The sequence below is a fragment of the Habropoda laboriosa genome, unplaced genomic scaffold (genome assembly GCF_001263275.1).
Source record: "Habropoda laboriosa isolate 0110345459 unplaced genomic scaffold, ASM126327v1 scaffold212, whole genome shotgun sequence".
Taxonomy (NCBI): Eukaryota; Metazoa; Arthropoda; class Insecta; order Hymenoptera; family Apidae; genus Habropoda; species Habropoda laboriosa.
This window is the reverse complement of record NW_017100509.1, coordinates 3,595,128-3,611,778: the sequence shown is the minus strand read 5'-3', so window position 1 is coordinate 3,611,778 and position 16,651 is coordinate 3,595,128. Positions and strand designations below refer to the sequence as shown.

Here is a 16,651-nt window from a genome sequence, read left to right as displayed (position 1 = left end):
CTCTACCGCCATCTGAAAGTCGCGTCTTCGACAGGATTCAACCTCCGACTTCTCTCTCCCCCGCTGTTTCCCGCTGTCCCGCTTGAACAATCAATTCCAATTTCACGGGAATCTCTTTTAAACCTTGCATTTTCCGTGTTCCGACCCGAGACCCTTGTCTGGATCATTCGCGACCAGAGGAATTTGACGTACAAAACGGTACAACGGTTGCTTATGGAACGGAAAAACGGTTCGAGCCGCACAGATAGACGGAAAGGAAGAGACGAATTTTGTTCTGCATCTTCTACTAGATTTATCACCGGAACTACCTAGAAAATTCGCGATCGTAGGCGCAAGGAACGTTCAGGCTAAGATCGGAAGCGTGAACAGTGTGATACTTCTTGCAGGAGGTATAGTCGACGGAAGAAATACAGGAGGTATAGCCGACGGAAGAAATACAGCGAGATTGAAGGCATTCAAAAATCCTTCATTGCTAAACTAGAAAGGGAACACGCGAAGTAAAAGAAGCTCACCCGAATTGTGTGAATACGCTGTATTGCAACACCTTTACATTTATTTGTAATCTATCAGTAAGAGCAGCAGTAGTACAATTTGTAATAGTAAGAATCGTAGGTGCGGTATTATGTACAATCAGAAAACAGACTTACGCCGTAAATAGTTTAGGAAAGTATTTTACACAGACGAATCGAAATTTAAAAAAAAAAAAAAAAAGAAGGAATAAAACGATCGTTTCTTCTCCACTTTACAACCTTTACACGGAAACGTACACACTGATGCCCGCGATCGAGCGTTGAAAATCCGACGTTCAAACACGAACATCATCATCGTCGATTTACAATAAATTTGCATATACACATCGATAGGAGAACGTTCATAGTTTTGTGTATATGTGTGTGTGGTAAGTAGCTCTTTACAACTTCTGTCACCAATTTAATTCTTACTCGCTACGATCGATAACTTATTAAAAACTGAACGTGACGTTCGATCCTCGGACGTTAAAAAGAAAGAAAGAAACTCGCCGGTAAACTCGCTCGAAGAAGTGTAAAAGGGAAACGTAATTAATTAACAGAGGCACGCACGATCCCTGCAACGATGCTTCACCTCGGACATATGATACAGTAAAGATTATTTTGTTCTTTTTTTTTTTTTTGTTTTTTTACAATAACCAACCGTGAGAAGCCTTCACGTAACAGGTAAAACGATATACACTTACAGTAATATACAATATTCTTCGCTTCGTTCGGCCGTCGTCTTTTATTTTTCTCTTTTTTTAATCGTAAGCCTGTGTAAATGTTACAAGAATTTTCGAAGATCTCGCACGACACCGACACATCATCTCTAGCGTACTACAATTCCCTTAACCTGTATTGTTTTTTTTTGTGTTTTTTTTTTTCTCTGTTAAGTCTAATAAGAAACAACGTTGGAGAATTTGCCCGTGAGACATTAAGAATTCTAGCTTTATATACTGTACAAACGGCGTTTCGATCCGTATAACGATTCGTCTGTAACGACGCTTGGCGAAAATTCTTCTCGCCGCGCGAATAAACGTCACTTCCATCCCCAGATGGAGTCGGGACGCGATTGCAGACAGTTGTAAACGAATAATTAAAAATCGTCCGCTTAGCTTAAAAGTAGAAATAGATACATACATCGAAACGAAACTCTCTCACACTTTGTTATACCAAAAATGCAACGAACTCGAACATGCCCCCGTCCCCTGACGTAGTATGTTCAAGCTGCCCACTGTTTCAGCATTGCCAGTGTTCGTCCGCGACAAAAAAAAAAAAATCAAAAATGAAACAGAGAACGGAAAAGAAGGTATATTCACCGAAGGCACTCCAACTTGTTGCGCCCCTAAGAAACACTCGAGAGCAAGGTGAAATGATATCGCACCTTGGAGAAAACGATCGACGAATAGACATACTCTGTGTGTGTGTTTAAAATTCACCTGCTCTAGAAAACTCTAAAAGTTGACACAACTGATGTCAAGACCGCACAGTAGTAGGCGTAGTAAGCTCGATCACTGTTCAAGTCCTCGGTAAAAATCCTACATCTAATCTATACACAGACACGCGGGGACCGTTCCTCTCGCATTTCCATCGAGATTTCAACTTTTTCGTACACGTCCACCTGTAACTAGCAGAGAAGTCTATCCTCCGTGTGATCTGGAAATCTCATGCGCGATGAAATCCAGCAACCAGTTATCCCGTTTCACATCACTACTAATTTGTAGTCCCCCTAATTTACTCGTTACTCGTTTAAACCTAACACCTATCCACCCACTGGCACCGCAGGCTACTCTTTCTCTGCTTCCAAGGGCGAGTTATTCCCCACCACTTCGGTCATATCGATCAGTTATAAAATAAACATTTTACACCGGCGGAAAATAGCGATCAGGTCTTTTTCCTTTTTCTTTGCGAAACACGCTAACGCCTGACCGAAAATTTCCTCTCCGCGCGGGATCTCCTTAAGATCTTGCTGGTTTCGAAGATGCAGCCGCGTTGAAATGACAACCTTCCCTTCTTTTCCCCTGGACACGTCGATCTCTATGCAACTGGCATGGGCTCGAGGCATTTTAGCGTTCCTACTTGTCCTGACAAGACGCCGTTTCCTTCCGCGTCGCCTCCGTAGGTTCGATCACCTCGAAGCTCTCCGACGTAGAAATATCGCTGGATGATCCATTGTCCCCCGCTTTCGAGGAGGCGGCTCCGATGCCGGATATCGCCACCACCGTTTTCGCCTCCGTGCTCGTCGTCTCTGTGCTCGTGCTAGACGCCGTGGACGTCGTTGGGCTCTCTGTTGTCGCTAAGATTTCAAAGCAACGTTCTCAGCTTCGTCGTGTGTTGAGTTTGGGAGAAGCTCGAAGCGATTGGGGAACGGAAGCGAGTGAAATGATGATGGAAACGAGGACGAAAAGACACGGTGACGATGGTAATTGAATGCAGGAGGCAACGAAATGTCGATGTTAACCCTTTAACTGGAGAGCTAACCAGTGGAAGCGCATTTTGTGCATCGAATAAATTATGTTTTTTTTTTATATCTTAGAAAAACGTCGAGTTTAAATTTACGTCTGTTATTTTCGAAGTTCCACGGCGAAGGAGAAGCATTTCGTGCTCACGAGTTAACTCGTCGTCGTCCCCAGTTAAAGGGTTAATTTGAATACCAAAATGCACGGTGATATTTTTAGATCATCGTAATTTGATCAGTTTGATTATTTTTGGTAGTATTGGATAAATACGAATTCTCTATTTTTTTAACCCTTTCGCTGCGATAGATTTCAATACTTGAGCCGCAAAATCTTGCGTTTTGGCGTTTACAAATTTTCAGAAATGTTGAAATTGAAATTAAAAAATTGAAGAGTGAAAATATGCAAAGACGTATGCAAAAATTGCCAATAACACGGCGCGAGAAAATTTTCAAAGCCAACAGAGCAGTGAAAGGGTTAAATATCTATTTTTGCCTAATCGAGCTGACTAATTTAGTTACCGTTCCGTCTGCTTGAAACGAAAATACAACAAAGCTGAGGGAAACACTGGCGTGAATGCGTAACACAGGGATGGAAAAAATGTTCGTATGTTTTTCGTTAAGCGTATGAGACAACAGTGCCGCAACAAAAATCACAGCTGAAGAAAAAACGAACGTGTAACTGCAAAGTATCCTTTATGAAAATTAATACTGCGCGATGGACCCATGAAACGAACACTGAAATTCGCTGAATACTTATTAAATTTACAACCGGATGACATTATTTCTCACCACAATGGAAACACGTTACGCAAAAGTCGACAAGTTCCACGTGCAATTCAATATGCAAAGTTAAATTGAAATTAAAACATCGTGTACAAGGGATTTCGAGTTGCAAAAAAAGGAGGAACAAAAAAAACTCGATGAATGTTAATATGAAAACAAAAAAAGAGTGAACAATAGAGAGAATAATTTTCGGTAGATCCTTTGTAATGAGAATGAAACTGCAAGCTTTGTGACGATGATGACAATTTAATATCTTCCTCTGAATTTTGATGTTGGACGAAATTTTATGTTGATTAATTATTTCTTAGTTGATACATAAGTGCAAAATTTCGACATATCGGTTTCGCTCGTCGAAGCGACGATCGAATAACTGTGGTGCATGAAAATAAAAGCGGGGAAAGTAATTGGGTCCAGTGCAACACTGCAAATTGAAACACGATTGTAAGGTATCGCGTGCCAAATAATGCAAGCGATGTCGAGTGACGAGTGTTAGTAATACAAGATCTGCAAAGTGCGTGTTGAACATTGGTAAAACGATTCGAACCGTGTACTTTTATTCTTAAACCAGAGGTACGAACGTTAAACGGTAAAAATAGACCAGAAACAAATTTGTATATTGAATAAAGTGTGAGGTTAAATTAGATTAGGTTGTTTAACTAATGTGATCTGTCAGACGACGAAAATGGTTACAAAAGTATTTTTAAAATTATAGTTTACAGTGAAAGAAATATTAATTTGCCCAAAAAACGAATTTATCACAAAAAGAAGATTTTCATATTACATAAAATATCAAAGCCGCAAATTCCAGATTAGAAATAATTCGTATTAGAGTGCCTAACACTTGTGGCCAAAGCTGTAAGCACACGACACTCAAAGGCAGCGCGTACAATGAACACTTTCACGCAAATTGTTAATGCAAGCGGGAAAACAGAGAGCACACGTTTCCCTGGCAAAGAATCAAAATCACAATTTAACTCCACGTACCTCCGTTACTCTGTTCTTCTCTACTTGAAGAAGTTTCTGTTAACGTTTCGGTGCTTCCCTCTGGCTGGACACCGGAAGTGGCAGAATCCGGCTGAACCTGCGGCGAGGTCGGTGAAGATGTTCCTTCCGTCTGTTCTGGCGCTCTGACAACCGCTGGTTCCTGAACTGGCGAAGGTTCGGACGATGGTTCGGTGCTGGTGAGTGCCCTATTCAGATTAGGCGAAGGCTCGGGCGAAGGTTCGGCCATTCCAGGTTGCGGAGGATTGCGGAAGAGAAGGTGTTGCAGTTGTGCCTGCTGTAGGATCACTGGCAGCTCGTAATGATGGAAAAAGTAGAGCATAGAGTGCTGAAATTACAACAGAAATATGGTTTTGTTTCATTTGTATTTCATGTCGTATTCACTTTGAAACAGATCTGTGCAAAATTTAGAATAAATTATGCACCCTGGTTTAAACAGAATTGCGAATATTATTTGAAAGATAAAATGAAATATTTCTTCAGAGTGAAAATAAGTTGAGAAACGAAATGGTACTGTAACGCAAGAAATCATAATATTTGACAAAGTAAAGTACAATTTCTCTTATGAATTACAACCAGAGTTGGGTAAAATTCGGAGAAAAAATATCTGAAATAGTATTTTAAATAATGGATGTTATACAGGTGGAATAAAATGGTAGAAAATTTGTAAAAAGAATATTTCTAAAATGCGCCATACTCTTCGTGTTCCCCTTTCTCTGTGAATCGAATAATCTATCTGAATTAATAAGCACAGTTAATGAATCGTCGATTTGACGATACTATATTGAAACGATCATACTTAGTTGGAGAATTTACAGCGGCCACACGCTGGCCATCGTTGAAAGCGTTAGGTGGAAGACAGGAACTGTGGCACAGGTTCCTCGTGATATCGCTTGTTTCTGCGAACTGTGCGTATACGTGTGTGTGTGTGTGTGTGTGTCGCTCGTGCCAGCAAATTTATATGGAAATTCGCCAAATTTGTTCTATACCGTTTCTCTCGTTTTCTTCGCACCCTTCGAAACCCCTGTGTCATTCTATCCCTCTTTCTCCACCCCCTTCGCCACACTTGCTACCGATCGCAATACCCTTATTCAACGTAGTTGCAAACATTTTGCGCGTGCATGTAGGATATGAATAATTTCGCGTTATCGTCGAGCAAATGAGGAAATTTCGATGGAACAGACTCTTTCGAATCTAGAGAAATTTACCCTGGAAAGGAAAAAAATGGATAATTTTTGGAATTCCTCTGTCTCTAATAATTTACCTCTGATATTATGATTTTCAGGGTCAAAAGTTTGCAATCGTAAAGAAATATAAGGAAAATAGAAAATTTGTCAATTTATACCATTCCTCTGTCTCTAATAATTTACCTTTAACATACGTCTAACTTTGAGTACGAATTTTATCTGCTCGCTACAGACAATTATCGCTATAAAAAAAATCCACGTCGAGTATATTTTGAAAAACTACTACATGTGACGTAATGTCATCAAAATTAGCGATTATCACTTCGAGATGTTCCCTCGCAAGCAATCATACACGAGATCTCGATCTTTCCAACAGAAGTGAAGAAATCTCAAGATTACCTTGATTACCCACTTGAAAAGATACGTTACATCTCTACCTCCTCCCCTTAACAACGTCACTCGAGCTTCAGGTTCAATAACCGATTTGGTTAATCAGGTCACTCCAGATAGCGAACACAGGGCACAACGCGTGGAAACATAACCGATAATTGGAACAGTATCTCTTACCAAAAATGGTAATAAGATCTATCTACAAAACAATCAACACCGATAACCAAGAACGAAACAACAATTAACTCGATAGAAAGAAACGTACAGCTACTTTCTCGCCGAGTTTCACCGTTAACGTTCAATCGATACACGTTTGTGCTCGGAGCGACATAAAAATCCAACGAGGATGCTCCGCCAGACGAAGAGCAGTCCAGCTTGGAGATGCAAAAAACAACGTCAAAATGAAACGCGCAAACCGATAGCTTAACAGAGACGAAGAAGAAACAGAGGAGAAAGGGTGGCGGCAGAGAAAGGAAGAAGGCAGAAGAGACGGTAGGAAAGAACGGGGCGGGAGAAGCGAGCAGGGGTTGAATATGGAAAATAGATATCTCGAGACCGGGCACCTGTCGTCGACATGAAGGAAATGGTATCCACGGTGATCCGTCGAGAGTATAACGAAACGAATCTGCACCGTTTCAGAAAAAAAGACGTCCACGAGGAAGAGAGAGAGAGAGAGAGAGAACTGCAATGCTCGAGTCGAGAGGAGGAGAACGAGGAACGGTTCAGAGAAAGAGAAGGAAGAAGCCGGGTTAAAACGATAGCTAGGGTGAAACAGATTACAGAGGAAATCGGGTTGTCGTTTGCTGGATAATCAAGGCCGATGACATCGATATCGGCCGGCATATAATTACGCCGCGGGGTTAATCGCCCCTCTATAGCAAAAGGAACGAGCGAGAGAGAGAGAGATGATGGCAGGAGTCAAAGTGATCCGGTTTAGCCGATCGTGTCTTGTTGCCCAGCGGCTTTTCAAATTTTCCCGCGGCTTCCTCGATTCGTAAACTCGTTCCGGGGAAATAATTGTCGATCGTTCGCTTACCTGGTTACTAAACTATCGGCAGATGTTTTAATCGTGACTGAGACAGGAGTAAGTTAATTCTGACGCGATGGGAATATTGTTGAAATTCGTGATTACTGGGTCAAACGTAGCTTTTCCGGTTTTATTCGGTGCGGAGTGGTCGAGGGTCGCGTTTCAACCGGATTGCGTTTGAAAAATGGGAACTGTCGCGTTAGAATAATCATCGAAGGGTAGTAAAAAGACTGGAACTGCAGAAATGATTTGTGCGGAGTTGGAGAATTGAGTAGAAGAAATATGGCGAACTGAAGTCTATGAAGAAATTATGTTGAATTAAATTTTTGATCATTTGCAATAATTATTTAGGTATTTCAATACTCCTGACAAATATGAATTATATGATTAATACAAATATTAGGTCGTCCCATAAGTTCGTGCCTAAAGTGAAAAATATTTGAATGAAAATCCAGGAAAATTCTGTACCTACCGAAAAAAAAATAGGAAAAATTTGCGAAATTGGAAGGCACTTTTTTTTTTTATCAAATTTAAAGGTTCGTTGGAAATATCGATCTAAGTTACAATAAATGACCTAAAATATTAATGAAATATATTCGAGTGTCTCAATTTTCACGCACAGTGACAAAGAAAAATCTGCAAAATTATTAAAAATCATATCGTCATGCTCTACATTTCCTTCGTTCAACGAAAGAATACTGTTCTCGTTGAAGAGATTCGAATATCGCAGACCAAATCAAATACGATCAATTTCTTGTCGTTTGCATCGCTCGTTCTATTCGAGAAAGAAATTTTTCTCGGAAAACTGCCATTTCTCTGCGTTAGATACACGCGCGCTGCGCCGCGAAATTATTACGAGTTTCCACCGCACTTTTAATGCACGATAGCACGACAAAATGAATATTCCTTTTATACGCACGTATAACAGACCAATCTGTTATTCATTCGCATCTTTTATCGGCTAATTAGCCGTTCCATTACACTTTAATGGTATTTCATTTTTCCACACAAAATATATGTATATACGGTACATGTCGGACGTAGTTATTAACGCAACAGCTAGCTATTGTAACGCCATTATAATAATAACTGTTAATACGCCCATCGCGATGATCTAATTATGATTCATTGGATTATCAATGTACGCTATCGAATCAGATTACCTAGCATATAATTCGTCCCGGCGGCAAAAATTTATTTTTCTTCGCAAAATGATATCGATTACCGGGCACATCGTGTTTGCACATCGAGATCGTTCTTAATTGTCTCCTCTGACTGATTAATTTCGAGAAAGGTAGCACCAGGCTGAATGAAATCGATCTATTGCTAGGGTGTAAAAAGCTCGATAATCTGTGTAACTAGTGATTACGAACGAAATTTGTAGTTTTTTGAATATTCTTAATTTTATGTTAGTAACGTACATCGATAAAACGTTTGAAACAATATTTGATATGATTACGGTTGATTGCAATGATAACGTGTTTGCGAAATGCAATCAGTCTGGGAGAAGTGGCAAAAATTATCTGAATAATAAAGATAAATACAGTTGAATTTTTTCAAGATTCGATACGGTATCGTTGAAGTATTACTTTGTGCCACGTGGCATTGCTGATGTTAGAATAATTGACGAGATACTGAAGTTTACTGAATTCTGGTAAAATCTAGAAAAATTTACTGGATTCTATTAGAATTTAGTGTATTCTACTGAAATCTGAAGTCTTTTGAAACCTACAAAGATCTAGTAAGATCTGAAATCTTTTGGAACCTGCAAAAATCTACCGAATTCTAGTTAGTGCAGCTGAATCGTGCTGAAATGTGTGAAGAATTTATCCAATTAAAAAGATGCTAATTTTTATAAAAATTGAATTCTACGGATTTCTATTAAAATCGACTGAATTCTACTAAACTTTACTAAAATCTACTGAATTCTAGTTAGTGATCTGAATCGTGCCGAAATGTGTAAAGAATTTATCGAATTAAAAAGATGCTAATTTTTATAAAAATTGAAATTTTACAGATTTCTATTAAAATCGACTGAAGTCTACTAAATTTTACTAAAATCTACTAGAATTCTAGTTAGTGTACAGCTGAATCATGACATGAAATAAGTGAAGAATTTCTCGAATTAACACATTGGCGACGGTTGACGCGTTTTCGCGTCATCGATATCTTCATATATTTGTCCCAATATAAATTTGTAAGACGTTATCAATGGTTCGATTTCTCTTCAGAAATTCTCTTCGAATTGAAAAGAGTATTTATGATTTTAACTTTCTATTATATTCCGTGATGATTGATACCGTGACTGTATATACAACGTTAGCGTGATGTGGTACACATTCGACGCTTGGGCGTTGCTTCAGACCATAGTGACAGATTTCAAGTAACTCTGTTTATATCAGAATAAGATATTTCTGTATGGTTGGTACAGTGACCCTGCATTGACAGGGCAAGAGTAAAATCTTTTAGTCTGTTCTTGGCCTTTGCAGCTATTGTTGCGTCGCACGGAGACACACGGATATCTCACGAGCGTCGCTCGAAGGTACTTCTGTACCTGCGAGTGACCATCGGCGAGAGGGCGGTTACCTTTTCTTCAAAATACAGACTATGATTAACCAATAGCATATTTCAACCACCTCTCTTCGCCAACTCGATACATGTCAAACAACTTATCCGCGGGTCTCATCCCCCTTACGCGCCCTCTGCGAGGTGACTTAAGTCACCTCACAACCGAAAGGTCTCAGATTACGAATAAACATCACCTAAGGAACAACGAAAAAGAACAGTGTCTGTATCCATTTTCAACGAGGTTCAGAATTTTTAATTCAAAGCAGAACCATAGCGAGCTCAGAACCGCACAAGGTCGAACGCTCGCAACAACTATCGTATGTGTTTCTGAGCAGTCAGTGCTTTCCTGTGTTTGAATAGTAAAAATTTTATTTGTTATATTTTTCTAAAAATCCAAAAAATGGAGGAAGAATTCGTTTCGGAGATCTGTGAAGACTCTTTATCAGACGTCGCTGAAAATGACAGTGAAGACTCTGTATTGTACCGTTACGACGAAGAGTGGGTTTATTACGTGTGCTTTCCTCGTCGTCATCAAGTGAAGAAGAAATAGAAATAGAAGAAAATAATACGGATTGGTCGGAATTTGATCCAGAAAGACATAACGAACAATTCGAAGGTATTACTGGAGTGAAAATCTTTGCAGACAATCCTCAAAGATCAGATGCAGAAATCCTTTATTCATTGGGGATGATTTATTTGAAAAAATTGTGCTTGAAACAAATCGTTATCATAACACAAATAGCCACAGATATAAAAATCCTGCACATAGATCTAAATGGGTCGATGTCACAGTTCCGGAAATCAAGAAAGCATTTGCCCTTATAATAATTATGGGCTTAGTGAGGAAAAACAAGATACACAATTATTGGTCCACAAATCCACTTATAGCAACTTCAGTTTTTGGCAATACTATGAGTAGAGATCGGTTTTTACAAATTTGTACTTTCCTGCATTTCACTAATAACACAGTTGTCCATGCAAATAAAAACAAGCTAATAAAAGTGCAGGAAATTATAGATTATTTTCTAGATAAATTGAAAAGTGTATATGAACCAGGACAGAATCTATTCCCCATGGAGGGGAAGACTTCAATTCCGAGTTTACAACCCTAGTAAAATTATAAAATATGGCATTCTCAATAGAATGGTTTGCGAGTCCAAAACAGGATATATTTGTAATTTGATTCTTTATCGTGGAAAGAATGTCAAGTTGAAGAACACCATCATGAACGGAATCCCAAATTCTTTAAAAGACGTACAACTACAACGTGGAGAAACATGCCACAAGAGAAAAGGAGAAATTATGCTCCAGATATGGAAGAGTGGAAAAAAACGCAATATTCAAATGATCTCTACCATTCATAACGCTAAAATGATAAATTCGAATAAAATTGACCGCAACACGAGGCTTCCTATCCAAAAACCTCATTGTATAATAGATTACAATCAATATATGAATGGTGTCGACCTTGCCGATCAATATCTCGCATACAACCCTATCTTTAGAAAAACTCTGAAATGGACTAAAAAAGTATTTTTCAAATTCTTAATCCACAGTCAAAAATGAGATTCCACGATTTCATGCTGAATATAGCTGAAGCATGGCTAGAAACAACCGCTGATACATCGTACTCTGATATTGAAGAAGCAACGAATGAACCATCGGATCAACTATCAACTTCCGCACGAGCACCTCACTTCGATCCACTGGAAAGACTGACAGGAAATATGAAACAACACGAACCTATAAGAATTTTGAGCAAAAATAAGAAAGTCAGAAGAAGGTGTCGTGTGTGTTATCATAGAATGGTTTGCGAGTCCAAAACAGGACATATTTGTAATTTTATTCTTTATTGTGGAAAGAATGTCAAGTTGGAGAACACCATCATGAACGTAATGGATCAATACCTAAACAAATGGCATCATCTATATGCAGATAACTTTTACAATAGTGTAAATTTAGCTTCTATATTATTATCACAAAAGGTCAGACTTTGTGGGACAATAAGAACAAATCGGAGAATCCCAAATTCTTTAAAAGACGTACAACTACAACGTGGAGAAACATGCCACAAGAGAAAAGGAGAAATTATGCTCCAGATATGGAAGAGTGGAAAAAAACGCAATATTCAAATGATCTCTACCATTCATAACGCTAAAATGATAAATTCGAATAAAATTGACCGCAACACGAGGCTTCCTATCCAAAAACCTCATTGTATAATAGATTACAATCAATATATGAATGGTGTCGACCTTGTTCAATATCTCGATCAATACAACCCTATCTTTAGAAAAACTCTGAAATGGACTAAAAAAGTATTTTTCAAATTCTTAATCCACAGTCAAAAATGAGATTCCACGATTTCATGCTGAATATAGCTGAAGCATGGCTAGAACTATCAACTTCCGCACGAGCACCTCACTTCGATCCACTGGAAAGACTGACAGGAAATATGAAACAACACGAACCTGTAAGAATTTTGAGCAAAAATAAGAAAGTCAGAAGAAGGTGTCGTGTGTGTTATTCACATAACAGACGTCGAGAGACTTGTTATATGTGTAAAGATTGTAACGTACCGTTACATCTTGGTAACTGTTTCCAAACGTACCATACGAAGAAGAAATATTAATTTTTATATATTACCGTAAGAAGAATAATAAATATGTATTTCTTAACAAATAATAAAAAGGTTGAGAACGAACCTCTGACGTTTGCACTTTAAAAAGTATACATTTTTACGCACAAAAGTTATTTACACCTTTCCCCAAAATTCCTTTGTGAAATGTTAATTAGTTAAAAAGTTATTTCCAGCGTAACGCGATTACAAGGAAAGACGCGAAATCGCCCCGTACCCACGTCAAACGCGACTCCGAACGCCCCGTCGCCAATGTGTTAAAAAGATGCTAACTTTTATAAAAATAGAACATACGAATTGGTGCTTCCTTAGCAAAAGGCCATTAATACTAATGATAGACATTTCAACGTAATAAAGATCATTATTTCCGACAATACAGCGTTATTATTTCGACCTAGAAAAATGGCTACTTAATCTAACACCACCTGATATATTCAAGGATGAATTTTACATGACAAACTAAAATTGAGTGGTATTCATGCTTACTCACTGAAGCACTAATTTGGCATTAAATCATTCCTATCGATTGAACTGTCAAATGCATTGTCCTGGTCGCGTTTACGTAACTTAAGTTTAAGAGATGGCGAGTCTAGGTTGCAAAACAACAGCTCTTCATTCGCCACCGTTACTGTCAATAGCAGAACTTTTACCAGGAGCCAATCGGATCTCTTATAAAATATTCGCCTTTCGTTTTACCTCGTTGGACTCGGAAGAAAATCTGCCTTCGAAAAATTGCTCACTTTTCTCCAGAAAAACAACTGGATAACGATCCTCGTAACTTTAGTATTATGACCAAAATTGTTGAAGAAAATAATTCTATCGAGTACAAAAGCTCGCAACCTACACTTCCGCTCAGAAGCTACACTTCCGAAAAGTTTCACATTTTTTAAATTTTGGGGTTTCCAGACTTCCTTTTTGAACTGTTTTTCACCCCTCATTGTCGAAACAAAGATAATTTCGCCATTAGCCTGAATTAAACTACACTTCCGCAAAGTTTAAAATTCTTTTCAATTTTGGGGTTTGCAAATTTTCCTTTTCGAGATATTTTCATCCCTCATCGTCGAAACAAAATTAATGTCGTTATCAGCCTGAATTAAACTACATTTCTGCAAAATTTCAAATTTTCTGAACTTCCCTTACCAACCAAAATCCCCAAATCTGGCCCAAAATTCTGCATTCCCCTAGAACTCCCAGTAATTCGAAAATCTTCGAGTCCAGCAACGCACGCACTTCCCCTAAGTGTGACACTTAATTACGTAGAAACATAAAAGGGCCACACTCCTGCATAAACACCGACGATTATTCTTCCGTACGTTCCTACCACCGGCGGAACGAATTCGCTCCACAATGTTCATCATTACGTTCCTATCGATTTAATTCGGTCGGCTCGAGCGTCCAATCGAACGCGCGGCTCTCTCTCGCCGCACGAGAGAAAACATATTTTCACGCACGGCGAACATCCGGGGCTAAGCAATTTGAAAGGCAAACACATTTGCAGCCCTCTCGAGAAATTCCTCGCGATCGATGTCAGGAGAGATGATCGATCGGGTAGGCGGAACGTGAAAAAGGGGAAAAGTACTCCGTGACATAATTTCCAAACGTGCGCCCATTGTTTGAGCGGAGTTCTTTGATAAGTGCCGGCAAGCACGAGCGTTAACTTCACCCGGGGAAACATATTTATTCGGCCCGGCCGAGTATATTCTCAAGTAGGTCGTCGCAAAGTATTCCCTGATTAATGCCCGTTTTCAACGCGAACGAGCAACTGTTCTCGCGCAAACTTTCGCATCCCCCGTAGGACCGTTTACGGCTAAAGGGGTGGGGACAATTATTTCGCCATCCGTGATGACTGCTCGTGTCTTAATCCCAAAACATTTTACCTAAGTACACGTTTCGCCATCCAAATGTTCCCGTATTTTTCACCGGGTAAACCGGGTCCATTTGTAGTGGAACGAACGCCGCGTCCACGATCGTTTACCGCTAACATGCTCTCCGCGAGATCCTAATTTGTCGGCTGTTTATTCTGCTCTTAGTTGTAAATTTGTGAACATGCTTGCTGTATAGGTACGACAACGGAACATCGAGTTTTTGGGAGGATTTAGAATATACGATAATGTTGCTTTTGCGTGCAGTGCTGAGAAGTAGAGTTAATTTTGGGAATTTTTGGGGAGGGTAAGTACTAAGTGGAAGGTTTCAATTTTTTTTAAGGATGTAAACGTAACTTCGAGCTTTGTTCGACAATTTTTGGAAAGTGAAAATGGTAGAAGTCTAGTAGAAGAGGTTTCTCGATAACTCTTTCACTTTGTGATATTTTTACTTTTAAAAATTGGAGAAGAAAGTGGGAAGTTACATTTACATACTGTAAAAAAATTGAAATTTTTGCGTTAGTAGTTAGCTATGAAAAAAATTCCCAAATTTTACCTATCTTCAGACGCTCTCAAATGGCACTAACTGTTGATTTATATTAAAAATCGAGGAATAATTTTTTACTCTTCTTCTAATTTGCCAACAATACACTTGAAGCAATAGTATCACCGAAACGATAAGATATGAAATTCCCGGTACTCGACAAAATTGTTTCCTATTCTCGTTCGACACGTTCATATTTTCAAGATAGCTGTGTTGGAACGGTTAATGCGTAATAAGAGTGAAATTTCTGAACGGAATAGCGAATGAAATGGGTAGAAATAAATATTCAAAGCAAATATTCGAAGAGAAAACATATTTTAAAATACGTCAATTGAAAAGAATAAAAATTACTTTTACATTTTCGTTCCATCAAAGTTTCCCTTTTTCAATCTAATTAAATAAAAATGTTCCCCAAATATTGCATCAAATCCGCTTCCAACAAAAATCACTGAAACACTTGTCGTAACGATATCACGAAAAATTCGTGAAAACGAATGACGAGAAATCTTAAAAAAGTAAAAATTGTGTCACCTGTATGAAAAGCCAGGATGTGACAAGGGCCAAACTGCTGTACTGTCCGTTGAATCGGTAGTGATAAGCGTAGAAGGAGAAGTGGTACAGGTAGAAGAATCTGAAACAGAAATTACTCGAAATCATTTTTTTCGTACTTGTAGCAGCATCAAAGTTACTTAACAGATTACACAACTCCCCGATGTATGTACGGTATATTGTCACCTGTGCAACAACATGGACGCTTTATCGATCAGATCGTATCAGGTTCCTGCCTATTGAAATATCGAGGCTGACGCGTTCTACGGAACGTTATTGGTATGACGAAAAAATTATACGTAACGCAATGCTTATGGTTCCCTCTCGATCTCGCTGAATGTTCGATTCGGTGAATTTCATTTTATTCGTTAAAATTGAAAAATAAGGATTTTTGGTATCGATGTGATAAGGTTTTAACGCTAATTTTATAGAAACGTGATGGAGAAGATGATGTACGAAGTTAATGACAATTTCAAATAGGGAAATTATTTTTCTGTCTTTATTTCGAATATTGATAAGCAATCATTCTGACGATACTCTGAATTTTTGTATTTAAAATTACTTTCAAAAAATTTTGCGATGCTGGATGCAAGTCAGTAGGAGTTTTTATGGAAATTTGTCGAATCAGGGGTATTATAGTAGACGAAATAATAAAAATACTTCAGATTGTTACAATTATCTGAAGAAAATAAACGAAACTAGAGGTACATGTTAGAAAAATTCGATTTCTTATTCAGTGTGATTAATAGAAATGTTTCTGTCGTTAAAGAGCAGTTTACTAACATTTACGGAGTAATAAAATATTTTTGAACCACTAAAACTTGCCGATTTGGCGTCTCGAAATACCACGAAGCTTGTTCTCATCGCGGCAAGAATTAATCCACCTCTGGTTTATGATAAATAAAACGCAGAAACATTTTATCTCTTAATCCCCTTCTAACTTAATTACCTGTTACGGTATTTCGTGCTGGCTTGTTCGACGAACAAAAGTCGCAAAGATTTTCTTTCGCGATCGTTACTTCAAACTGTTCACAGCAACGTCTCTTCGTTTATTTACGCGATAATTCAGCAATTGTAGATTGAAATTTTCTCTCGTTTCCGTGTCGAACTTTTCATGTAAAAAAAATGTGGAAA

At 38.5% G+C, this 16,651-nt stretch overlaps 1 protein-coding gene across 1 annotated transcript in view; it reads right to left on the bottom strand.

The window, feature by feature from the left end:
- Positions 1 to 894: 894 nt before the first annotated feature.
- LOC108576277 (membralin) overlaps positions 895 to 16,651 on the bottom strand; it is an 80,234-nt gene continuing 64,477 nt past the window's right edge. The window contains exons 11-13 of the mRNA XM_017939235.1: positions 15,500 to 15,599; positions 4,735 to 5,080; positions 895 to 2,805 (exon numbers count right to left, since the gene is read on the bottom strand). Coding sequence (XP_017794724.1) covers positions 2,585 to 2,805; positions 4,735 to 5,080; positions 15,500 to 15,599 — 667 coding nt within the window. The 3' untranslated portion in view covers positions 895 to 2,584. The remainder of the gene's footprint in view (positions 2,806 to 4,734; positions 5,081 to 15,499; positions 15,600 to 16,651) is intronic.